Here is a 26,977-nt window from a genome sequence, read left to right as displayed (position 1 = left end):
GCCCTGCCTGGAGCTGCACCCGAAGAAGTAACACAGAGGGCGGTCTGACAGGATGCGGAAGCGGGGCAGGCTAAGCTAACTGCTAGCCCACGCAGACCGGCAGTTCTGACAGTTATCTGGGTATTCGTTCGCCTGGACAGGGATTTTTTTTTTTTGTAGTTTGTAGTTTGATATATGTGTTCTTGTAGTTTTTAGATATGTGTTTTTGTCTTGTCAACGATATTTCATTTTGCTACTTGACAAAGGAAGTGTTCCTGATTCCCGATAAGTGCTGAAAAAAGCAAGATACTAGTCAAAAGCCACAGTCAACAAACACCAACCAACATCAGGATGAATGGCTAAACATTGGAAGAGATAAAGGATTTCAAATACCTCGGGTCTTTTGTGAGTTATGACGGGAGCTTTACAAAAGAAATTAAAGCAAAAGTTACCATTGCAACCTCAGCCACGACAAGACTTACCAGCATTTGGAGAAGCAATACCATCAGCTTATCCACAAGATACAAGTCACTGTCGTCTCCATTCTTGTTTTTGGATGTGAGAGTTGGACACAGCAGATACTGAACACGGGATACAGGCATTTGAGAAAAAGTGCTACAGAAGGATGTCCCGCATCTCGTACATGGAACATAGGACAACAGAATATGTAAGACAGCTAATCACCACCCATGCTGCAGAACAGGAACCACTACTCACGGCTGACAACCCTAATTCTCACAGCAGAAGATTGAGAGCCGTGGAGATCTCTGTCTGCCCAAGTAGACATCAGGACACCCTTACAGCCCTCAAGGTCATGGGATGAGTGAGTGAGTAAGAGGACAAAGTACAGTTTTTTACATTTCATCACACTTTTTTTATGCTAGTGTACCAAATTCAGGGGCAGCCGGGAACCGAACCCGGGTAGCCCAGACCAGGGGTGACCTCACTAACCAGTCAACTAAAGGGTCTGACCCACTAACCAAGGGCTAGCGAGTCTAGTCATCCATGGTCATTACACCACCCCCTCCTCCGGGAAGCGCATCCCCACGCTTCAGCATGCCAGCTCCCTCACACCTCTGTATGCACGCTCTTCCAATGGCCTCACCGTCCCACTTCTGACACCAATGTAGTGAATTCAGGGGGGAGCTGGGAATCCGCTGCAGCCAGGAATTGAACCTCGGTAGCCCAGACCAGTGTTTCTCAAACTGTATGCCGCGGCACCCTGGTATGCCGTCTGACAGCGTCAGGGGTGCCGTGAAAAAATTTGCAAATCTAACATTTTTCATATCAATTATCAAAAATTAAAATACTAATTTATTTTACAAAATGTTACTGAATAAATGAATGGATGAATAAATAAATGGATAAATAAATTCATTTCAGATAAATAAATAGCCTACATACTCATGAGAAACTGTCTCGCGTGCCCATTTCCCCTCCCACGTTACATACGGGTCAGTGCAGTGCGCGGTCACGTAAGGTCAGGGCATCGTTGTTATCATTTTACACGTCCTGACATTTTGATGCCGCTAAAACCCAAAACCAAGCCATGGATCGTTTCCTAAAAAGAAAAGTCCCACCAGAAGCTCCAACAGATGGGGATACTTCAACAGACACTGACAGGGAACCGGAGCCTTCTTCTAGCAACAACCGGCTTTTATCCTCCAGTTCGGAGTCGTCTGCACCCGTCGTACCAGCGGGAGATGCTAATGTTAGTAAGGGCAAGGCTACTAGCAAGGGCAAGGCTAAAAAGACAAAGACAAAGATTTTGCGATACCACGACAGCTACATTGCACTTGGCTTCATTAGTACCGATGATGCATGCCCTCTCCCGCTCTGCCTCGTATGTGGAAAGACACTGGCAAACCAAACTATGGTTCCCAACAAACTCAAACGACATCTGAAGCAAAAACACCCACACCTTAAAAACAAGGGGAAGGAGTACTTTGTTCGCCTTAAAACCCAGCAATCGCGGCAAGAGAAAGTCATGTGTAAAGCTGCCAAAGTATCCGAGAAGGCTCTGGAGACCAGCTACCTCGTAGCAGAAATAGTAGCGAAAGCCAAGAAGCCCCACACAATCGCAGAGTCCGTCATAATACCTGCTTGCACAGCAATCGTTACCAAAATGCTTGGCCCACAAGCTGCCAAAGAAGTAGCCAAGGTCCCGCTGTCAGACTGCACAATAGCGAGGCGAATCAATAGCATGTCTGCCAATATTGAAGATGTCGTTTTGGATAAAATCAAGGCCAGTGGACATTTCTCCTTACAACTCGACGAGTCAACTGATGTGAGCAGGCACGCTCAGCTTTTAGCAAATGTTCGCTTTGTTGATGGGGGCCGTATTAGAGAGAACTTTTTATTTTGCAAACTGCTCCCCAACAACACTACAGGAGAAGAAATCTTCCGTGTGACAACTGAGTATCTTGACAAGGGTGGTTTGAGCTGGAAGAACTGTATCAGTATTTGCACCGACGGCGCGGCTGCAATGACGGGCAGTGCCAAAGGTTTCATTACCAGGGCCAAAGCGCAAAACCCTGATATACGAACAACCCACTGCTTCCTTCACCGAGAGGCACTTGTTGCTAAGACGCTACCAAAAGAACTTTCCGACGTACTGAACGAAGCAGTGGACATGGGTAATTACATCAAGGCGCGCCCGTTAAAGAGCCGCCTTTTTTCCATTCTTTGCGAGGAAATGGGAGCAGAGCATCAAAGCTTGTTGTTACACACGGCTGTCCGCTGGTTTTCACGGGGTTAAGTTTTGACCCGAGTGTAGGAGTTAAGAGAAGAATTGAGGGCCTTCGTGATAGACGAGAAACCTGCATTTGCAGAGCTACTTGCAGACGAGCAGTGGTGCGCAAAACTCGCGTATATGGCTGACATATTTAAGCACATAAACGAGCTGAATATCAAAATGCAAGGTAGACAAGAAACCCTCCTCTCCTAATCTGACAAACTACGCCGCTTCAGGTCCAAGCTCACACTCTGGCGTTCCTTTGTAGACCAGGGCAGGCTGGATATGTTTCCCCTGTGCAATATGCATACAAACAACACCACATTGTCAGGCATAATAGCCCAGCATCTGACCACTCTTGACGAGCGATTCAATCACTATTTTCCCTCTGAGTCATATGCTGAGTTTGACTGGGTCCGTGATCCTTGGAGTGCGCATGCAATGGAAAGTGCAAAGGACTGCTCACTTCCAATACAGGAACAACTGATGGAGATCAGGGAAGATCGCACTTTGAAAATGAGATTTTGTGATGTGGAACTGGACAGCTTTTGGATATCAGTGGGAAACGAGTACCCATTGGCTTCAAGATGCGCTGCTGCTATTCTACTATCCTTCTCCACAACCTATCTATGTGAACTGAGTTTTTCAAGCCTGACGTACATAAAGAACAGGTACAGGGAGCGACTAAGGACTGTGGACCAGGATCTACGTGTCTGCCTCTCATCCATCCCTGCCAGGATAGGGCAGCTTTGTGCGTCTTCCCAGGCCCATGTCTCTCATTGATGGTGAGTCACGCCCCCTCTCGGCCTCTCTCTCTCCCCTATGCACTCCTGGCTCTCAGTTGTGGCATATTTGTGCGTGAGTGTGTGTTCATGTGCACATGTAGGCCTATCTCAATTTTTAAATGCGGGTTGTGTGTGGGTGTGTCTCTGTGTGTGTGTGTGTGTGTGTGTGTGTGTGTGTGTGTGTGTGTGTCTGTGTGTGTGTGTGTGTGTGTGTGTGTGTACAGAGGCTGGATGGAAGAGTACAGATGGGAGTGTTCCTGCCATTTCTTTGTGTGAAGTTCCTGTCACTTCATTATGCTGGGAAGGGGGATGGCAGTTTGAAGGACTTATTTTGACACTTTATTTTTTATTCTGGAGGGATGTTATCTCTTTACCCACCTTATTATCTGTCTGCCTATCTGTTCATTGATACACGCCGTCCCCTAAAAATAAAAAAGGATATTTGCACTAATAGAGGGATGCAGTGTCGTTTTTAGCTATATTTTTACACTGGGGTGCCTTGAGATTTTAGGCACTTAAAAAGGGTGCCTTGGCTGAAAAAAGTTTGAGAAAAACTGGCCCAGACCGCAGGCAACTGCGCTAACCAGTCAACTAAAGGGTCCGACCCGTTAGCCAAGGGCTAGCGAGTCTAGTCATCTGTGGTCATTACACTACTACAATGTTTTTATGCTAGTACTCTTGTAGTTTTCTGACAATAGTGATGCTGTCCGTAATGATCACAATAAAGTTATTCATAAGTGAATACTTCCTGGGTGGTCAACCGAGGAGACTGACCAATCGAATTAATCCTCCATTCCCTCCTGTGGAGCTGGCCTCCATGATTCACTGACCTGTAATCACATCCTCTCTCACCCTGCTGACCTCTCACCCACGCTAATCTCGACCTACCACATGCAAAAGGCACCCACGCTTACACAGGCACGTAAACACACTCACAAACAAGCAGATACATGTACACATACTGTATATGCATTTACTCACAAACACACAATCAAGCATGTGCATGCAAACACATTCATGTGTACAATCAAACATGTACAATCGAGTATAAAAACAAAGGCAGGTCCATACTTCTGCATCCACGCACAAGAGGCACCTTGAACAATACAAAGCTGTAGCAACTTCACCAGGAGAAAAGGTCGTGACCCCGTCTCATTGACCGTAAGGCTCAACAATCAGAAGTAATCAAGATCAGCTCAAGCCTTGATTTAAAGGAAAAGGACCATTTGGCCACTTAGCTAAATTACTTTAAGACTCATCCAAGCCTTTAACAATCAAATAACTGACACACCGCCAAGAGAAAGAATTTAGACACAAGAAAGAGGTTAGACCACAACAATGAATATGCATTTTTTAAGGGTTCATTAAAAACAATGGGCACTCAAATACTTAACCCCTCAGGGATTAAAAAAAAAGAAAAGAAGAAGAAGAAGCAGACCTTGGACTAGGGACTTCACACATTACACAAGCATGTGCACATGTGCGAAGACTGTTCACACACACACAGACACACACACACAATGTGTAGATAAATCCTTGTCTTTTTGACCCTTTTGTTACTTGCTCTCATGTGACATGCATTTCATTGTATTTTCTCATGTGTAGAATGTGTTTTATTTATAAAGTGTCATTGTATGTGGTCGTACTAGGGCAGCATGGAAAACTGCATTGCACAAAAGGAGTGTGCATGTTCAGTTGACCTTGGATCACAAAAGGGTTTTTAAAATAGGTTGACTTTCTCATGGACACGTTTCAATGCATTTTTATTTTTTTTTACATTTTGACTCGGTTTTAGACACAAAACGTTTACTAATGTTACAGTGGGCTAGCAGGATAATTAGAGGTTAGAAAATGAAGTATCTGAAGCTTTACGGGTTCTTGGTTACATAATGCATTTGGTTTGCTTTCTTTTCTTGCCGTTTGTGTCGTGTTTTCCTGGCATGCCACTCAGAGAAGGTACATTGAGATGTCTCACATTAAGCTTCCTTTCACCGCTAAGATAATTTACTCCATATTTTCTCTTATCCAGATCTAGAGGATTCAAGGCCAAGTGGAACAGGACTATAAAATTTAGCATGTTTTATGAGTCTCCAGCTTTATCCTTGTCTGGACTCCTCTTAATACCATATATCAGAGCTGAAATGTGCATCCAGGTTCTAGTTACCTTTGACCGTTCATCATTTTGTTGGGGAAAATACCTCAGGTGCCAAAGCTTTTATAAAATGGAAAAGTACATTGTTTTACTTTCAACTAACAATTTCTCATCACATCAAATAATAAATTTCTTACACCAATTGGGAAAACTGTCTTAAGAAACAGATAAACACAGAGTACTTTGTGCATCATATCTTTACTACCACATCCCAGTTTAGGCCGGGTTCCCAACAGCATATAATGTTCCCACAACTGAATGTTCTAGACTGAATAAGTCTGGTGATGTACGTCTCCGAGCCCATAAAGACCCTTTGAGCTGTGCGTGTAAAGAGAATCACCATGATGGATGGTCTGTAAAGATACATGTAAGGAAGATGGAAGACTTCAGGCAGACACTGTCACATCAGATTTCATAGGAGAAAAGGACGGAGGCTTACCCTAATTCAAGCCTCGAAAGCTGTGAGTGTATTTGGTTTGGACTGTAGTTTACACGTGTCTAGAGGACAATACAGTGCGCCACAAAGGAAAAACATTTGGAAAAGCAGCGATCTGTGAGTTTGTGTGGTGTGGCATCACAAATATAGATTTGAAGGGAGAAGTGCAACTAGCTGCATGACAGTGAATAACTTTGTCAGCTAGTGTATGGAGAAACAGGTGTTGGTCAGTATTTAAATGGAAACAATTACATCACTTGAATGCATTGGAAATATACATTGATTGAGTTAGTTGGCTGGCATTGAGACCTGACTTATTCTTGCTTACCCCAATTTTGTTATCTAGCTGAAGGACCAGATTGTAACCAGAAGGCCAGCCAAGGAAATGTCATTGATCATAATTTTTTTTTTTGGGGGGGGGGCCAATTGTACTTGGCCAATTACCCCACTCTTCCGAGCTGTCGCTGCTCCACCCCATCTGCCGATCCGGGAAGGGCTGCAGACTACCACATGCCTCCTCCGATACATGTGGAGTTGCCAGCCGCTTCTTTTCACCTGACAGTGAGGAGTTTCCCCAGGGAGATGTAGTGCGTGGGAAGATCACGCTATCCTCCCCAGTCCCCCCCGCCGAACAGGTGCCCCGACCGACCAGAGGAGGCGCTAGTGCAGCGACCAGGACAAACACCCTCATCCGGCTTCCCACCCACAGACACGGCCAATTGTGTCTTTAGGTCTTTAGGGACACCCAACCAAGCCGGAGGTAACACGGGGATTCGAATCGGCCATCCCCGTGTTGGTAGGCAATGGAATAGACCGCCACGCTACCCAGACGCCCCTATTGATTATAATTTTTTATAAACATACTGAGTACGAAAGATCCACTTCACCACGTTGTATAAATGTCAGCTTTTTTTTTAAGCTGTCTTTTCGACAGCTCTGTATTTGCAGTTTCATATGTCAAATGCAAAGTGTGCGGTTGAGCCACTTTTCAGACCCTTCCTTCCTTCCTTTACTAGCAGGTCAGGTTTGCAATTTGCATGCAGACGGGGATGTGAGGTTTCATGGTTAATTTCCATCATGGATTCAGGTGATTAGTTTGCAGTGTAAGCTAATCAGGTCACACAGGGGGGCCACCGAGGCTGAATAGCATAGTTTGCAGGTTGTCTTTACTGTATAATTTCAGGGTTCATTTGCAGTAATTAATCAAGTACGGATACTCAGCGTGGCTCCTTAAGCTTTTTTCCAAACTGCAGCCCAATGGAGTAAATTTATTTCTGCTGTGGGAATCAACATGATCAAAACATAATGGATTCTCCTGTCACAGAGGAACCTGCCAGGAACATTTCTGAGACTAATTTCATACAGAATGACCATAGATTAAGAAATATGAAATAGGATCTCAAAAAGACCAAAGAAGAAGACACAGAAGGCCATGGAAAATAAAACATTGACCTTTATGGTATTGGTTCATTACAAAGGTCAATTTGAAGAGTCCTGTGCTATGAAACAAAAAAAGACAAATTTCAATACAAAGTACCATTTCTGCTGGAATACTTTAGAAGTTACCAGTCAAATTTGGGTAAAAAGATGACATGTTTGTAGAAACCCTTCACGTGGTCTTCTGTTTCAGGTCTTTCTGTACAGCACTGTTAGAGGAGATTGACAGATGTACAGGCCATATGGGCTAAAGGGCTGGTGAGCAGACCGGCAGGGTAGTGGTACAGTTTCAGGGTTAATTTGCTTAGCTTGTTCAGGTCATTTTCTGCCTGCTTTAGCACTGCATCCCCAGAGAGAGGAGGCGAGGGGTCTGGTTAGCTTGACTGATGAACTGCTGGTGGTGGTATGTGTGGCTGAGTCTGAGTGTGTGTGTGTGTGTGTGTGTGTGTGTGTGAGAGAGAGAGAGAGAGAAGTGAAGAGAGTGAGAAAGAGAAATGTATCATGGCAATATGAAATTCGAGTCGAGTGAAAGTTGTTCTTTAAACTATATAAAAACTGTCCCCTCTCTGTCTCTGTCTCTCTCTGTCTGTCTGGTCTGTCTGTCTCTGTCACTCTCTCTCTCTCTCTCTCTCTCTCTCTCTCTCTCTCTCTCTCTCTCTCTCTCTCTCTCTCTCTCTCGTCCCACTTGCCTACATCAGACCTGAGGAACAGCTCTGCGGTGTTTTGGGAAGGCGGGGTGAGTGGGGGCTACCAGGTCTTGCTGTTGGATGAGGATCAAGGTTGGCTATTGGTGGGAGGGAAAGACTACGTCTACCTGCTGAGGTCTGACAGCTTGGAGCTGCCCACACATAAGGTAAGACACTGTAATGGGCTGTTAATAATTGAAATCAGGTAGTCTATGTAATTAAAATCATTGTGCAATGAAAATCTTAGTGCAAAATAAAGATAATTTCCAAAGAAAGTACACAGAGAAATCTATTAGGGTATACGTAGGTAGCGCTGATGCTGCATGGGTTTGGGTCTTATAGTATATCAGAGCACGGTACCCACACTATTAGTGTAAGGAGTTTTCGTTCCCTTTGTAGCTTAGTGGGTACATGGCACAAAACTGTTCACTGTGAGGCCCTTTGGATAAAAGCTTATCCCAAATGGCATTTGTTATTTTGTATTATGGCAGCCATACACATAAACGGAACCCCTGTCCATTCCACAGTGCAACCAAACACATGTCACGACTTACACAATGGAGTGCAGAATGTTTGCCACCAAAACCAATGTTGACTTGATGAAATGATATTCAAACTCTTGGTCAAAACCCCACTGGTGCAGACAGAAAAGGAAGAAAACAGAGGATTGAAGGTCGTGTGTGTAGGGGTGATTGGTGATTGCGCAAGCAAGATAATGAATTGGGTGTTTGTTTGTTTTTGTTTTTTTATATCATCAACAACTTCAGGGACCCGGAGGCCCAGAGAATAAAAACTCTTTCTCCTCTACAATGAGTTCCAGCTTGGGAAAAAAAAAAAAGACTGGGAGTCTCTGGGTTAGCATAGCAGACCTAATGAGGCCTTGAGCTGATAATGACTGGTTAAAACCGTGCCTTCCTCCCCCACATCAGGTTCACTGGCCAGCTGCAAGGGAACACGTGGAGCACTGCATACAGGCTGGCAAGAGCCTGGAGGTCAGACAAACTCAGATACATAATAATAATAAAGATATTATCAATGATGAAAATAATGATAATAGTTATCGACGTAAAATGGTAATTTGATGTTATCTGATTAAGCTGTATATGAATAACAGAGCTGATTATTCACTCTAATAGTAATCTAATTTTTTTTCAGACGGACTGTGCCAACTATGTACGGCTGTTACAGCCCTTCAATAAGACCCATGTTTATGCCTGTGGCACCGGAGCATACCACCCTGAATGTGCTTACCTCCACATAGGACCCAATACAGAGGTTGGGGCAAATCCAAATATTCCTTTATTCTTCTATTCATTCATTCTCTCTCTCTCTCTCTCTCTCTCTCTCTCTCTCTCTCTCTCTCTCTCTCTCTCTCTCTCTCTCTCTCTCTCTCTCTCTCTCTCTCTCTCTCTCTGTCTTCCTGTCTCTCTCTTTGTCTCTGTCTCTCTGTCTGGATATTCCTCTCTGTCTACACCCCTCTCTGCCTGTTTCTCGCTCCTCGTGTTTCTCTTGCTTTCTCTGCTTTACTCCCTGAATCTCCCCATCTCTGTGTCCATTTCTCTGTCTTACTGTTGTCTCTCTTTCTCTCCCAGGAGCCACTTGCCTTGCTGTCACACACATTGGAGTCTGGCAGAGGAAAGTGTCCCTTCAGCCCCAGAGAACCTTTCACTGCTAGACTGACTGGTAGGTCGCACACAGACAAATATACAAACAGAAGCCCCCCCCCCCCCACACACACACACACACATGCACATATTGCTTTCTATGCTTGTGAGCACCCACACTAATTAACCCTAACCCTAACCTTTAGTCCATTCATTCCATATAGCCCCTAATCCTATATGTCTAACCTTAACCCTTAAACTAACCTTAACCTAGTCCTAATTTCAACCTCAACCCCACACCCGAGTCCTAACCCTAAAATAGACCCTTAAAGAAGTGAGGACCTGCCAAAACATCCTCAATTTGCAAAAATGTCTTCACTCTGATGGATAAAAAAAAACACTTAATTTGTCCTTACAAATATATAGCTGATTAATAACACACATACACACACACACAAATAAACGTGCACACACACAAACACACACCCTTGTTTTTGGTTAAAACACACCCTCTCTCTTTCCCCATATGTCTCCGTCTCGCTCTTCATCTCGCTTTATCTCTATTTGTCTCACTTTTTTTCTCCTGAAAAACACATAGACATTAATTGTTCCTTGTCATATTTTGACAGTCAGATTCATTTTCCTGTGACAGTCGTGGAATGTGTCAGACGGCCCCTCCCCGCTCGCCGTGACCTGTCATTCCTCCCCACAATGCATCCATTCAGCAGTGGTGTGTGGTCCGGAGACAAAATACATGAGTTATTTCATCTGTGTTAGCAAGTCAACATCACGCCTTGTCCCTCAGGCCACAAAGGACATAAAACTTCAGGACAATAAAAAATCCCTTCGACAAAGAATCCCTGTAAATGAGCTTCAAGTCTTTTTTTTTTTTTTGGTTTAAACCAGTAACGTTTTCAGCTGTCATCACTACGAGTGTTGCGGGGGACTGGAGAGCGAGGGTTTAATCAGCGGATAATAAACATGTTTTACTGCTGCTATTGGAGAATTTTAAATGACCCAGACGGATATGTTGTAGAGATAGCAACCTTTTGGAAAAAGTGACAAAACGGTTAAATTTGCTAGCAATACAACTTATTAATGTTTACAACCAAAATGGATCATCTTCAGATTGCCACCATTAAATGAAAACGTTTAAGGGCGGTCACACATTTGCAATTGTCAAATAAGACTGTTCAGCTGTTGCATTCATAAATAGAGGGGAGAAGAAAGAGTAGCGTATAATGCTCAGCATAACACTTCAACACCACTAACACTGTGGTTTGCCTGCTCGGCCACAAACATGTTCATTGTTTGTGGCTTTAGTTTGTCTAGATGTAAAACACATGGGTTGTTTAGGCAACCATAATTATGCGACAGTATCACAGAAATTGATCGTCTTGTTGAACATACCAAAGTAAAAGAATGAGAGTCATGACTTGGATGTTGGATGTGCATCCCTTAAACTGGGTGGCACGGTGGTGCAGTGGTTAGCACGGTCGCATCACAACAAGAAGGTCCTGGGTTTGAGCCCCAGGGTAGTCCAACCTTGGGGGGTCATCCTGGGTCATCCTCTGGAGTTTGCATGTTCTCTCATGTCTGTGTGGGTTTCCTCTGGGTGCTCTGCTTTCCTCCCACAGTCCAAAGATATGTAAGTCAGGTGAATCGGCTGTGCTAAAGTGTCCCTGTGTGTGTGTGTGTGGGCCCTGTGTGATGGCCTGGCAGCCTGTCCAGGGTGTCTCCCTGCCTGCTGCCCAATGACTGCTGGGATAGGCTCCAGCATCCCCGCGATCCTGAGAGCAGGATAAGTGGGTCGGATAATGGATGTATCCCAAAATAATCTATATTCACTTTTTTTTCCTTTTCTTTTTTTTAATCTTTCCCACTTTTTTCCCCCAATTGTACCCGGCAAAGTACCCCACTCTTTTGAGCTGCCCCGGTCACTGCTCCACCCCCTTTGCCGATCCGGGGAGGGCTGCAGACTACCACATGCCTCCTCCAATACATGGGGAGTCGTCAGCCGCTTCTTTTCACCTGGCAGTGAGGAGTTTCGTCAGGGGGACGTAGCATGTGGTAGGATCACGCTATTCCCCCCAGTTCCCCCTCCACCCAGAACAGGCACCCCAACCAACCAGAGGAGGCGCTAGTGCAGCGACCAGGACTCATACCCACATCCAGCTTCCCACTCGCAGACATGGCCAATTGTGTCTGTAGGAACGCCCCACCAAGATGGGGATTCGAATCAGTGATCCGCTGTGTTGGTAGGCAATGGAACACACTGCCACACTACCCGGATGCCCCCATCTATATTCACCTTAGAGAGGAATAATCAAGTTCATCATTTAATTACCCGAAGACATACACCGTAGATTTGAGCATTTTGGCAAGTGAGGACTTAAGTGATCAACTGTCCAATAGAAATTGTAATTTGATGAATTGGTAGGTAGCTTCATCTTTGGTACTAGTCAATGTTTAAGTCATACAGGCGAGAAATACATTAATAATGCAAGAATTATTAGAAGTGGGCCAAGGTCATGGCCTTTGCAATCTTGGTTTTGCTGCTGGTAATTTGTGGTAGTCTTCAAACCAAAATGTTTTCATCTGCACTCTCATTGGAATTTGCTGTGGGTAAAAGTCTTTATTGTGGACATCCAGGTGTCATGGCAGTCTATTCTGTTGCCTACCAAGATGGGGATCAGTGGTTCGGATCCCCGTGTTACCTTCGGCTTGGTCGGGCGTCCCTAAAGACACAATTGGCTGTGTCTGCGGGTGGGGAGCCGGATGTGGGTATATGTCCTGGTCGTTGCACTAGCGCCTCCTCTGGTCAGTGGGGGCACCTGTTCGGGGGGGGGGACTGGGGGGAATAGCGTGATCCTCCCATGTGCTACGTTCCCCTGGTGAAACGCCTCACTGTCAGGTGAAAAGAAGCAGCTGGCGACTCCACATGTATCGGAGGAGACATGTGGTAGTCCGCAGCCCTCCCCGGATCAGCAGAGGGGGTGGAGCAGCAGCTGGGACGGCAGCGACTGCGACTGAGATAATTAGTTGGATACACTTGGGGAGGAAAAGGGGGGAATCCAAAAAAAAAGAAGCCTTTATTGTAACTAATGTTAATGCTGGTTGGGACAAGCAGGAGTGTGTACATTGTTACATGTGCGCCACATCTGACAAATTGGAGTAAGTCTTGAAAATCTTGGCAGCTCCATGTGAGGACAACAAATTAATGTGTTATTGTAAAGTTTATGAGACAAAAGGAATGAAGCCTTGGATAAAACACCGTTACGGCACTAAACACCGATATAGTATTAACAGTTTGCTAGATGTTTATGGACGTCCATTTTTTTTTTTTTTTGTTATGCAAAAGCATAATTCAAAAAAGCTGTCTTCACAGTAAGTCATGAGAAGTGGGAAATGGGATTTTGAACCTGTGTATTGCAAACATATGGACTGTATATAATCCCAGATATTTGCTGTGCCCTATGAGACCGCCGACTGTGTTTAGAGCAGTTGTTTAGACATCCCAAGCGTAATTAAACAAAGATGCTTTCACATTTGCCATGGGAATCTGGAAGTAAGTCTCAGATCATTTGATGTTACCGGGGATCATTTTCGCACAGACGAGTACTGGGTGCGCGGTACTGTAAATTAAGATGACTGTTAGTTTATACGTTTGAACAAAAGTATGAAACTCTATTTAGTCTAAGAATATAGCTAAGCGCTATACTTCACAGCCATAGTTCAAAAACACACACAGGTCCTCATAGTGAGCCTCGTCTATCAATGTTCAGTTCAGAAAACGTGTGTATGTGTATTCTCACATTTTGAAAAAAGGGGGAAAGTTATGTTTATTGATAAATAGGCCCTGCTACTTTAAACTAAGAGAGACAGAGAGTGCAAATATTTACTTGTGATAGTTTAGAATGTAAATTACACTGTGAAAAGTGATGAAAAAAGATTAATGCCATTTATTACATGTTATACATGTTGGTATGACCAGCAGCCATACCAACATGTACCCTGGCTCTGCCAAATGATGGAAGCTAAGCAGGTATGGGCTTGGCTAGTACTTGGATGGGAGACCTCCCGGGAAAAACTGAGTTGCTGCCGGAAGTGGTGTTGGTGGAACAGTAGGGGGCAGTCCTCCCTCTGGCCCTAATAAAAACAACAATTATCAAACCCCAATGCCCCAGTGCAGGGATGCCGTCCTTCGGATGAGACGTTAGACCGAGGTCCTGACTCACTGTGGTCATTAAAGATCCCAATGGCACTTATCGCAAAGAGTAGGGGGTCACCCAGTGTCCTGGCAAAATTCCAAACCTGGCTCTCTCCATGTGGCCACCTAATCATCCCCCTGTGTAATTGGCTCAATGATTCCTCCCTCTGCACCTCAAGCTGATGTGTGGTGAGCGTTCTGGTGCAAAATGGCTGCAGTGCATCACCCAGGTGGGCAGTACACATTGGTGGTGGTTGAAGTGAGTTACCCCCTTCAATCTGAAACGCTTTGGGAATCAAGAAAAGTGCTATATAAATGTAATCCATTATTAGCTGATTAAAAAATTTGAACAAGGAATTTAACGATATACCATTTTCTGTTTTTTCTGCCTTCTTTCTTTCCTTCTTTCTTTTGTTTTTCTGTCTTTCTTTCTTTCTTTCCCTTAATTATCATGTTCCATCCCAATCTCTGTTAACCCCCCCCCCCCCACCACACACACACACACGCTCTCTTTCTCTTCTTCCCATCCACTTTCTCTTTTAATCTCATTCTCTCCAGATGGTGAACTTTATGCTGGCACGTCAGTGGACTTCATGGGGGCCAACGCTGCTATTTTCCGAACATCAGTCCAGGGCAGCAGCCAGCACTACATACGGACCGAAGCCTACCATGACAACTGGCTTCACGGTGAGAGGCTGCCTTTTATGACTGGACTACATTTAATACTTGCACATCAAGGAGGAAACTCTTGATACCCTTGACCTTAATTCATATATCAAGGAAAGATGTTATTTGAGATGTTTCTATATCACTGGATACCCCCGGCCACCTCAATCCACTGAACATCTTGACTTCTCCGCTTTCCCCTACATGCCTCAGTATTTCTCAACTTTTAACTGTAGATACTGTTTGGGCTTTGATACACACACACGTGCACACAGACACACACACACACACACGTACAAATCCTTGTTCTGTCTTTCCCCACAGAGCCAGAGTTCGTGGGATCCTTCTCCATCCCTGATACACACAGTCCTGATGATGACAAGGTGTATTTCTTCTTTAAAGAAAGGGCGGTGGAGGCTGGGCAGTGGGACAAGAGGGTCTATAGCCGTGTGGCCAGAGTGTGCAAGGTAAAAGAGAGGGGGGGGGGGTGTGAGACAAGTATTTATTACTGTTAATACTCCATTGCAATGCTCTTGAGTAGAGCTCTTCAGATTCTTCATTCTGTGAGGCTGTACGCCTTGATCTCGGCACATTTTACACTGTTATTTCAGTTTCTTCACTTCCTCGCCTGCTCATCTTAAATATTCTTCAATACTCTTCAGTCTTCGAACTTGTTATGTTATGAGTTTTATCTGCATGTCACACCAGCTTAAATTCTTTGTGGGAACCTACATGATATCTATTGTTATCACAGATAAGTATCTGTATTTTTTATGAAAAGTCGGAAAATGAGATTAAATATCTTTTTGTTAACTTTGTTTATTGGATTTTCAACCTAATCAGCATTTATAAAATGATTGCATTTGTAAGTTGTTTAGTAGGAGTATAAAACAACACATCAAAAACAACATTACGACAAAGTAGGGCGTGAGACATATATATATATATATATATATATAGAGAGAGAGAGAGAGAGAGAGAGAGAGAGAGAGAGAGAGAGAGAGAGAGAGAGAGAGAGAGAGAGAGAGAGAGAGAGCAGCAAGCAGTTCAGCTACAGCCAAATACCTCCAGAGAGTGAGGCAGGTCCTGAGGAGTCAGCTCAATGGGAAGAATAAGATCCAAGTCATCAACACATATGCTCTACCAGTCATCAGATACCCAGCTAGAATAATAAGCCAAAGGACGAGATAAAGGCCACAGATATCAGGACACAGAAACTCCTCACAATGCACGGGGGGTTCCACCCGAAGTCCAGCAGCCTGAGCCTGTATGCTAAGTGAAAAGATGGGGACCGAGGGTAGAGTGAGTGTCAGGGCCACTATCCAGAATGAAACAAGGAACATCCCTGAGTACTTCAGAAAGAAATCCCCCTCGGACAAACTGCTGAGTGAGTACCTCAGGCAGCAGAAGACAGAGAGTAAGGAGGAAGAAGAAGAGGAGGTATCATGGAAGGACAAGTCCCTCCATGGGACATATCCTCAGCAGATAGAAGACATAGCTGATATCGAGAAATCCTACCAGTAGCTAGAGAAGGCTGGACTGAAGGACAGCACAGAGGCTCTGATCATAGCAGCGCAAGAACAGGCACTGAGCACCAGATCAGTTGAGGCAGGGGTCTACCACACCAGACAAGACCCAAGATGCAGGTTGTGCAAAGATGCCGCTGAGAAAGTTATTTATTTATGATGTCATTTCAAAGTGTTTACATCTCGTTCATCTAAAATGAATGTTTGATGATTTCATATCTAATTAATAACAACACTTTCACTAACGTTATAAGTTGGAGACCTAATTTACCTGTTGGGCCACAGACTAAAGAAAATGACAACTTGAGTTTACCCAAAACTAGCAGTAAGTACGACCAATGGTGAGATGTGGATAGATGAGATGTAGATTTGGTTTATCAAAGTTGCTAGCAAAGCAACACAGTACATAAAATAAAGCACAGCAGAAACTTCAGATAGATTGGATCACCGTGTTTAACTATATATCTGTGTACAGTTTGCCGAATTCACATATCTCCGTAATTCAAATCAACCACCAGTTGTCTACACGGAAGTGACTATTGTTGTTAACAGGATGTCATGGTGATTCGGTCTATTGGTAAATAAACTCATGTGGCCACTGTCACTCATGTCAATGATGACCGGTTATCTACGGCTTTATGTAGTACATTGCAATTCATTTTGGTGCTACTTTGTTGCTACAGACACCATTTTGTTGTTATTTGAATAATGTTTTCTTCACATGTGTTATACTCAACTCTCTCATTTGATTATTGATTTTGGTGCTATTATGTCACTACAGACACTATTTCGTTTACTTGAACTTTGTGGTATGTCATGATGATATGACATTGTTTTTTGTAAATGAAGTTTTCAGATTTGGGATTTTATTTGTTTAATTTTCGGCTAAATGTTCAACACATACAGGAATATAACCATAATTATAACTATATAACGTCAAATGTGAGTTTAACACTACAATTTGTCCAAAAAAATTTTTTTTTTAATTGGGCATCCACTCAATTTCCTTGGGCCCCAATGAAATTACCACCTGTCGGTCCCGGGGACTCACTACATTGAAAGCTTATTTTCATCGCTGGATGAGTATCCATGTCTTATCGATACAGATTTTATTTCTGATTCTGATTCAGGCAGACAGGGAAAGGGAACGGGTGTGATGTGGTACACATTTATATTTTTGGGATCACGCTGTACCATATGTTAATATATTTCTAATGTGAGCCCTCATCTGTTTCACATAAGGGGACTGGCTCCATGCCCCTAAATATGACAAGCAGTAGCTAAACGGGTAAAGAAGATAAATGGAGGGACAATGGGTGTAAATATTTCTGTGTTTTTGTCACTGTAGCCTCATTTATTGCCCATTGAGGACAGAATCTCAGTATGCTATGTATGTTTGGGGATAACAGAAATGTAACAAACATTAATTTGGAATAAAAACACATACAAAAACTTGGTCAGTAAAATTTAAGCACAGCTGTTAAACAGTTAGCTTACCCAAATGGTTAGTTAATATCTGTTGTCATTCAGTTTCATCCCTGCCTATATCTACATCTCCGCTATGTTACTGTCTTACATTGTCCATCTCCTTTTGCTGCCTCACCCGACCACCTTCTCTGTCTCCTTCACTCTCTCCCCATCTGTCTCCTTAAACCCTCTCCCAACCTCCCGTCCCTTCACCCTCCCGTCACTCATGACATCCCCTCACGCCAGAATGACGTCGGTGGGAAGAGGAGTCTGATCAACCGTTGGACGACCTTCCTGAAGGCCAGGCTGGTCTGCTCCGTTCCCGGTCCCTCTGGAGTCGACACCCACTTTGATGAGCTAGGTAACAAACCTGCCCACCCCTCCATACTCCCTGCTCTCCTTTGTCCCCCTGATCTCTCGTTTCATTTATCCATACATCCCTGCGGACCCCCCTCAGGGGTGGACGCCTGTCTTGACAAGCTACAGACATGAAAATACTACCACTTAAAGCCTGTAACAACATGACATTTTGCGACATGAGGAGTTACAAATATAGGATATTTAAAGGTACAAGCCACAGTTTATGCACACACCGGCTGTCTGCCCCACTTCTGCCATTGCTTTTGACAGGCTCCTTAAACGTTGTTTGCTTTATTACTCAATCAATTACTTTGAGTGAGAAAACAACCCAAAACTGCATCGCTTTCACTTTCTTTTGAGGCTTTGAATTGTCTCCATTTCTTAAACAAGTACACAATGTCAAACAAGTACACAATGTCAATGTCAAGATATGTCATGTTTCTTGTTTCAGTAAGGTGCTCGTGTTGTGGCAGACCTCCACATAGCTGTGGCAACACATGCCATTGCAGATTATACCTTTAAAGAAATTGTTTCATCGGGCGTCCGAGCAGCGTAGCGATCTATTCTGTTGTCTACCAAAATGGGGATCGCTGGTTCGAATCCCCGTGTTACCTCTGGCTTGGTCGAGCGTCCCTACAGACACATTTGGCTGTGTCTGCGGGTGGGAAGCCGGATGTGGGTATGTGTCCTGGTCGCTGCACTAGCGCCTCCTCTGGTCAGTCGGGATGTCTGTTTGGGGGGGGGGGGACTGGGGGGAATAGCGTGATCCTCCCACGCGCTACGTCCCCCTGGTGAAACTCCTCACTGTCAGGTGAAAAGAAGCGACTGGCGACTCCACATGTATTGGAGGAGGCATGTGGTAGTCTGCAGCCCTCCCCGGATTGGCAGAGGGGGTGGAGCAGTGACCAGGATGGCTCGGAAGAGTGGGGTAATTGGCTGGATACAATTGGGGAGGGGGGGGGGGATTGTTTCATCGATATCTATCTGAAGATTTGTGTTTGGAGATGCCCCCCCCCAACAGCTCATGTTTTGGTGTGTGTGTGAGAGAGAGAGAGAGAGAGAGAGAGAGAGAGAGAGAGAGAGAGAGAGAGAAGAAAGAGAGAGAGCGAGGGACAGAGAGAGGGGGAGAGAGGGAGGAATCTGGGTGAATAGAGACAAAGGAAGACAGTAGAAATTTGAGCAAAATAGATGATTACAACTCATCTTAATGTTTTTTTTAACTTCAATGCCTATTTGTTATTTATCTGTATGAGATATTGTCATCACTAGAGTTTTAACATTTATTTATTTGTATATCTACTGTTCTTTGATGCTGTTTATTAATGTCATTGCTGTCTTCACAGAGGACATTTTTGTTTTGGAGACTAAGGACCCTCAGAATCCCACCATATATGGTGTCTTCACCACCTCAAGGTGAGTCCAGTATCAGTCATCCTCTGGTCAGTCAGCAAACCAATCTCATCAGTCAGTCAGTCAGTCAGTCACTTCAGAGCAGGGGGATAAATACCCCTACAAAAGCAGTCATTCAGACAGTCAGCCAACTAGCTCATCATTCAGAGTAGGCAAGAAGGAAACGCCTTCCAGACAGCAGTACACAGGAAGGATGTTCTTCTCCCAGCCACATCAACCCCTGCAACACATGTATGTACACACACGTCTGGCTCAGGCCTGTGGAAACCTGAAGGTCATACATGAGGTTCCTGTGGGTTCAAAAGGTGAACAGGTCCAGCTGGCCGTGTTATTTTAACCCTGATCTATCAAAACACTCCAACTCCTTCTCTCCCTGTCCTTCTTTCCTGTTCTTTTTAGTTCCCTAATTCCTTTCATCATGTCCACCTTTACTCCTTTCCTACCTTTTATCTTTCCTTCCTTATTTTCTCTCTTTTTTCATGTTTCCTGCACTGTTCTTGGCAGTAAAGTGGCCTTTCTTGTTAGCGCTGCTCCCCCACAACTCGACGGTCCTGGAATCCACTCTGGGTCTTCTGTTAGAAGTTTGCATGTGGGTTCCCTCAAGGCACTCCAATGTCTTCCCACTGTCACAAAAACATGCCAACTATGGGAACCGGAGACTCTGAGTTGCCCATTGGTGTGAATTAAAGCAAGAGTTTCTTTGCGTCCTGCAATGGACTGCTGCCCAATCCTGGACGTTTCTCCATTCTTCGACCCCAAAGTGAATGAAGCTGGGGTTTAGAGAATGAAAATATGTACTTTTCCTTGTTGTTGTTTCTTCTTGCTCAGTCTGTTTCCATCTCGTCTATGCTTATCCAATTTCGATTACTCCCTCTTTCCTTTCCATTCTCTCTCCCCTAATTCATATTCCGTCTCATTGTGTCCTTGTCAAGCACCCAATTAAAGCGTTTTTGTGGGCACTGAGTTGCTGATCCTGTTTGCCGTCTTCGAGGTGTGCTATTGTTTACTTGCGTCAGTCACCGCATGACCTTTCATAAAGGCCAAGTCTGGCTAGTGTCTGCTTTGGCAGGTTTCAATGCAGTTGTTGGATGTGCTGAATGAAATGATTGTGGTTTCTGAATTTGCGATTCCTCTCTCTCTCCCTCCATTACCACCACCTCCACCACCGCACAACCACCACTGCCCCACTTCCTCCCTGCTGCAGTTCTGTGTTCCGGGGCTCAGCGGTGTGTGTGTACTCCATGGCCTCCATCCGCGCTGCCTTCAATGGGCCGTTTGCTCATAAAGAGGGCCCTGACTACAGTTGGGTCGAATACAAGGGCCGCATTCCCTACCCGAGGCCTGGCACTGTAAGTAAACAAGTGGAGACACACACACACACACACACACACACACACACACACACACACATATGCCTGTGCTAATTAAAGTGAGCTGATGAGGCTGTGAAAGGGTCAACCTGTGATATCGTAGCAGTTCAGCCATGGACTCCACCAAGAAACTTCCCCCTGTCAGAGAAGCTCAGGTTTCACTGTTGGCCAAGCACATGCATGTGTGGCTAAGTTGAAGGACTGGATGTATGGATGGATGGATCTATGTATGTGTATGTATGTATGTAAATATGTGCGCATGTATACATATATATGCTGTATGTGAGCATGTACTGTGTGAGCAAGAAAAGGAAAGAACATACAGTGCTGCTTGAAAGTTTGTGAACCCTCCAGACATGGTCACTGTTTTTGTAAAAAACATTAAAATAAGCTTATTACACATACATCCAAATCCCAATTTGTAAAGCAAACCTTCCAAATAATGGACACACACACAAAAAGAGATATATTTTCATTATTTAATTAAACAAAGGTAGTTTATTTCACAAAAACTGAAAATTTAACATGTGCAAAAGTATGTGAACCCTTGTATTAGTAGCTTATGGCTCCTCCTTTTGCAGCCATTACTTCAACCAAACGTCTTCTGTAACCACTAACCAGTCTCTCGCATCTGCTTATGGGGCTTTTTGCCACTCCTCCTTGCAGAACTCAGCCAGTTGAGAGAGGTTGGAGGGACATCTGGTATGTACCAACTTCTTCAGGTCTCGCCACAACATTTCAATTGGATTAAGATCCGGACTTTGACTGGGCCTATCCAGAGTACGAATCCTCTTTCTCTGAAGCCATTCCTTTGTAGTTTTGCTGGAATGCTTTGGGTCATTGTCTTGTTGCATAATCCATTTTCGTCACAGCTTCAACTCCCTGACTGATGGCAGGAGATTCTGGTCAAGAATTTGTTGATATGCCGGAGAATTCATGGTTCCTTGGATAATATGGAGTCGTCCAGGTCCAGAAGCAGAAAAGCAGCCCCAGACCTTCACATTTCCCCCACCATGCTTCACTGTTGGGAGGAGGTTCTTTTCTTCATATGCAGTGTTGGCTTTTCTCCAAACATGTTGGTTTTGATTGCGATCAAATAATTCTATCTTGGACTCGTCTGTCCAGAGAATGGACTTCCAGAAGGCCTTTGGTTTGTCCAAGTGCTCTCTGGCAAAGTTGAAACGGGCAGCTTTGTTCTTTTTTGAGAGCAGAGGCTTCCTTCTAGCAACCCTCCCATGAATGTCATGGCTATTCAATTTCCGTCTGACTGTAGACGCATGCACATTTGTCCCAGATGCTACCAGAGAGGTCTGCAACTCTCTAGAGGTGATGTGTGGGTTGGCCTTTACCTGATTTATTATTTTTCTGGTGCTTCTGGATGATAGTTTTGATGGGCGTCCACTTCTAGGCAGAGTTGCTGTCATGTTGAAGGCCCTCCATTTGTAAATTATTTGTCTTACAGTGGATGGATGGAGCTGGAATCTTTTGGAGATGGTCTTATATCCCTCCCCAGACTGATGGGCTATCACTACCCTCTTCTTCATGTCCTCGGATATCTCCTTTGCTCTCGGCATTGTTGATTTGTATGGGACCACAGTGGTTTGGTTGGTTTCCTCTCTCTTTTAATTAGTGCAGGCCAAACCCTTTCCCAAGGATGTCTCATTTCATTGGTCTGCTTAAATGATTAATTAAGCACCCAAATGTGTTTCACCTAAGTCTGTTACCTGCTTGACTTAACCAATGCAGCTGGGGGTTCACTTACTTTTGCACATACACTAATTCCATGTTTCATGTAGTTTTTGGGCTACTTAAACAAGTCCCACTAAACAAGTACATGCAACTGATAAACATATATCTGACATTTCATACATAAAAACTGGTGATGATAGAATAAGAAAATCATGGTAAAACAACAGAAAAATCTAAACTGCTCAAGGGGTTCACATACTTTCAAGCAGCACTGTATGTCTTAATACACACATATGTATTATTGTGTGTGCACATGTGCATGTGTCTTCTTGTGTCCGAGTCCATTTGAGGAGGTGTTATTCTATTCTGTTCTGATACAGTTGATTACCGGTGAGGTAAGCCACATCAGCATGTGTCTTTGTGTGTATGTGTGTGTGTGTGTGTGTGTGTGTGTGTGTGTGTGTGTGTGTGTGTGTGTGTGTGTGTGTGTGTGTGTGTGTGTGTGTGTGTGTGTGTTAGGCAGAATGATTAAAAGCAAAATGAAATGCATTCTGTGGTTATAACCTATGATTTAGTAGGTGACCGCAAAACTTACACATGGGGGCATGCACACACACACACACACACATCCAGAAAATATGGTGGCCACCAGGTGTGACAACTCAACTGTCCCCGTTGTTGGAACATTCATGACCAGGGTGCCTTTTTTACCTTTTTACTTTTTTATTTTTTACCTTTTTACCTTCTGTTACTGATTACATTCATTCCCGTCAACACCTTTTTTTTCCTCCGTCCTTTTCTCTTCTCTTGTGCTCTTGTCAAAGCCATGACCCTCTCCACAATACCAAGTGACTAGACACAGTCTCTCCTCCTTTCTCTTAATCCAGCCTTCCCTCTCTCAAACTTACTTTCCTCTATCCCTATCTCCTCTTGCTTCTCTTTCACTTCTCCCCCTCCTTCTGTGTCTACTTTTTCCAGTGAGATAAAGACAACCTCCAGATTTTCATTCGATCTTGTAATACCTCTGTCACCTGTCCCCCAGTGCCCCAGTGAGACCTACGACCCCCTCCACAAATCGACTCGGGACTTCCCCGACGAGGTGGTGAGCTTTATGCGGCAGCACCAGCTGATGTGGGAGCCCGTCCTGCCTCTGGGCCGCGGACCTGTCCTGACCCGGGTCAATGCGCCCTACGTCCTACAGAGGGTGGTAGTTGACAGGGTGGACGCTGAGGAGGGGCCCTACGATGTTCTACACCTCGGCACAGGTGAGTGGGAGGAAGTACAAACTGTTTCTGTGTGTGTGTGTGTGTGTGTGTGTGTGTGTGTGTGTGTGTGTGTGTGTGGTTATTTTTCTCTCATTTTTCCAGCAGCATTAGAGTGGTTGAAGTACATATGTGTACGTGTGTACTTACATGAGGTTATGTGTGTGTGTGTGTGTGTGTGTGTGTGTGTGTGTGTGTGTGTGTGTGTGTGTGTGTGTGTGTGTGTGTGTGTGTGTGTGCGTGTGTGTGTGTGTGTGTGTGCAGACTGCCTTTTTCTTGAACGCCTCCCTTCATCTATGCGTGTTCTTCACTCCTCTGTCTCTTGCGTCTGACAGTGTTAATGGTTGTGTGTGATAAATGGCAGAGGTTATTTAACCTCTGGTGACGGGCCCAGGGGCCAGAGGTGATATGACTGATCCATACATCTCCTCTAAGTGGATTCCTCTACAGCGTCTCTCATCTCCCCATCAGCTGCCCATTTACCATTTACCTGCCTGATTAATGTTGGGGTTTTTTTTCTTTCTTTCTTTCTGTGAATCATCTTCACATTGTACCCCCAAGCTGAAACTTTCAGCTCGTCTGTCTGAGTGACGGATGACTTTTGGGCTCTTTGAGCGTTACTTGTTTTCCCCTTTTTCTCAACAAACTTTTAACTTTAACTTGGCTCACTTGAATTTAATGGCCATTGACAAAATGGGCTTTTGCAATGATGATTCATGAGATTGAGGATTTTTTTTCTTCAGGGGGTATTTGGGAGTTGTATTTTATTTTATTTTATTTATTTATTTATTTTTCACAAAATGGCTATAGCAAGCATTTTGGAATGACTTCTTGCAAAAATCATTGAGGTGTCTATTTTTTTTTCCCCTGATAATGGTCTTGGTAATCCTTTCGTGTAATAATTTACAACTCTTAAACTGTCTTCTCATTTAGTATAGCTGCGGAGTTTTGCTGAGATAAAGATATCCTCATCAACAGAGAAGATCATTATTTATTAGTACTTTTTCTTCCAAGTGTCCGGTACTGTGAGGTATCAGATTTGTGAGGGGGGTTTAACTACAATGATTTACTTACCAACCAAGCTGTTTTTTTTTTTTCCTATTCCATATAACCGTATCCGACTGGGTTTGTCAGTGGTTATCTGTAATTGATGGACCTTCCAACTCTGCAGGAACTGCCCAGCTATTTATATGATGTGCAACTTTGTGCTTATCAAATACACTGTGAGAATGTCACCCAGGCAGATAACCCATTCACTAGAGCTGCTTCCATATTTCATTTTGCTGGAAAACAGGGTTATTCTGAAATGAGTCAAAATATAAAACCGCCAGTTCCACACAAAAACGAATGTATGTACACGTAGTACTAGCAGGTATATGTATACTTATACTTGTAGTCACTGCTGTTTTAGCTGGCTGGTTGCTATTCTCTGGCAAGAAGAGCATGTTTTGAATATGTTTTCAGAGGAAAAAAAACAACGCACAACTTTCCTGATGATAATAAATCAGTCCTTCTATTCAGTGTTCTGTTCTAAAACAAAGACTTATTCCTCTTTATATTCAAAAAAAATATTGTCCGGTTTTTAAATGGTGGATATTAGATTTAAAATAATACTACAGATCAAATTGAGAAAAAAAAGACTTGACTCCTCTTAGCTGCGAAGGAGTCTCAGGATCCCTGTGCTGTGACCTTCGACCTCACCTGTGAATTCCTAAATTTAAAACCAAAGCATTAAAACAGGACTACTGGTGGGAATTGTAATACCATTGTGAAGCAAACTTAGTCATCATGGGGCTATGGGAGTAGCTTTGAGTCCTGAGTTTAAGAAGAAGGTTATCAATTTAAATCCAGAAAGTCTTTATGCATGCTCAATAATCCAGGCAAGAAAATTACAGAAAGGTGAATCAGTTCATCTGGATACGTTTGTTGTGAGAGAAATGTTTCATCACTCATCTAAGTGACCTCTTGAGTCTAAATTGACTGCAGGTATCCCCACCCTTATAAACAATACAGGGGCATAATGACTGAAAACAGCAATCAGTTTCATATGCAAATTGCCGTGGCCATTAACTAGAGTTTCAATGGCCATATGTGTACTATTCATCGAGGATTTGGGAATGGTTGCAATCAAAGCACTGTAAGATGGTGACAGATGTACTCTTAGCCCCCCCCCCGGTTCAGGGATGGTCATTCCCTCTTCACATATGCCCCTTTTCCACTACATGGTACTGGCTCAACTGGACTCGACTTTTTCGTTTTCCATTACTGGAAAGTACTGGCATTTCGGTAACTGTTACCACAGAAGAGAGGTGACGAAGAGAGTGCAGGCAGGGTGGAGTGGGTGGAGAAGAGTGTCAGGAGTGATTTGCAACAGAAGGGTACCAGCAAGAGGGAAGGTTTTCAAGATGGTAGTGATACCAGCTATGTTGTATGGCTTGGAAACAGTGGCACGAACGAAAAGACAGGAGGCAGAGCTGGAGGTGGTAGAGCGGAAGATGCTAAGATTTTCATTGGGAGTGATGAAGAAGGACAGGATTAGGAACAAGTATATTAGAGGGACAGCTCAGGTTGAATGGTTTGGAGACAAAGCAAGAGAGGCAAGATTCTTGTCCATGTGTGGGGGAGAGATGCTGGGTATATTGGGAGAAGGATGCTGAATATGGAGCTGCCAGAGAAGAGGAAAAGAGGAAGGCCAAACAGGAAGTTTATGGATGTGGTGAGAGAGGACATGCAGGTGGCTGGTGTGAGAGAGGAAGATGCAGAGGACAGGAAGAGGTGGAAACGGATGATCCGCTGTGGTGACCCCGAACAGGAGCAGCCGAAAGTAGTAGTAGTAGTAGTAGTAGTAGTAGTAGATGTTGCACACAAACACGACTAAGTAATATGCGTTATTATGAAACGCCAGAATAAATGCTGTCTTAGTTATAAAAAGAGTAAATACAAATAAAATAAAAAATAAAGAGTAAAAAAGTTAATAAAAAAAATCATCCTTCATCACACTGCAGTAAACTGTGCACACTATTATTTCTACTAAATCTGAATTTCTTTCTTTATTTTTTTGCGTTGTGTGATATATGAATGTCATTTGACTACAAGAAGAGGATTGAAATAGTGTAGAAAATATGCCACAAAGGAAATTGCTGGCTAAAAATTATTTGCGAAAACTTATATTTCTTCAAGTTTCTCACCTCGTGGCAAAGCTTG

At 43.9% G+C, this 26,977-nt stretch overlaps 1 protein-coding gene across 2 annotated transcripts in view; it reads left to right on the top strand.

The window, feature by feature from the left end:
- The window catches only part of si:dkey-49n23.1 (semaphorin-3D), a 141,496-nt gene that overhangs the window by 95,002 nt on the left and 19,517 nt on the right, over positions 1 to 26,977 (top strand). For both annotated transcript variants that reach the window (XM_056273144.1, XM_056273143.1), the window contains exons 3-12: positions 8,222 to 8,376; positions 9,139 to 9,201; positions 9,365 to 9,484; positions 9,802 to 9,892; positions 14,582 to 14,710; positions 15,014 to 15,156; positions 17,929 to 18,043; positions 19,386 to 19,455; positions 20,657 to 20,801; positions 23,554 to 23,776. In XM_056273144.1, the coding sequence (XP_056129119.1) occupies positions 8,222 to 8,376; positions 9,139 to 9,201; positions 9,365 to 9,484; positions 9,802 to 9,892; positions 14,582 to 14,710; positions 15,014 to 15,156; positions 17,929 to 18,043; positions 19,386 to 19,455; positions 20,657 to 20,801; positions 23,554 to 23,776 (1,254 nt within the window). The remainder of the gene's footprint in view (positions 1 to 8,221; positions 8,377 to 9,138; positions 9,202 to 9,364; positions 9,485 to 9,801; positions 9,893 to 14,581; positions 14,711 to 15,013; positions 15,157 to 17,928; positions 18,044 to 19,385; positions 19,456 to 20,656; positions 20,802 to 23,553; positions 23,777 to 26,977) is intronic.

The sequence above is a fragment of the Lampris incognitus genome, chromosome 2, assembly GCF_029633865.1.
Source record: "Lampris incognitus isolate fLamInc1 chromosome 2, fLamInc1.hap2, whole genome shotgun sequence".
Taxonomy (NCBI): domain Eukaryota; kingdom Metazoa; phylum Chordata; class Actinopteri; order Lampriformes; family Lampridae; genus Lampris; species Lampris incognitus.
This window is presented reverse-complemented; position numbering and strand designations above follow the sequence as displayed.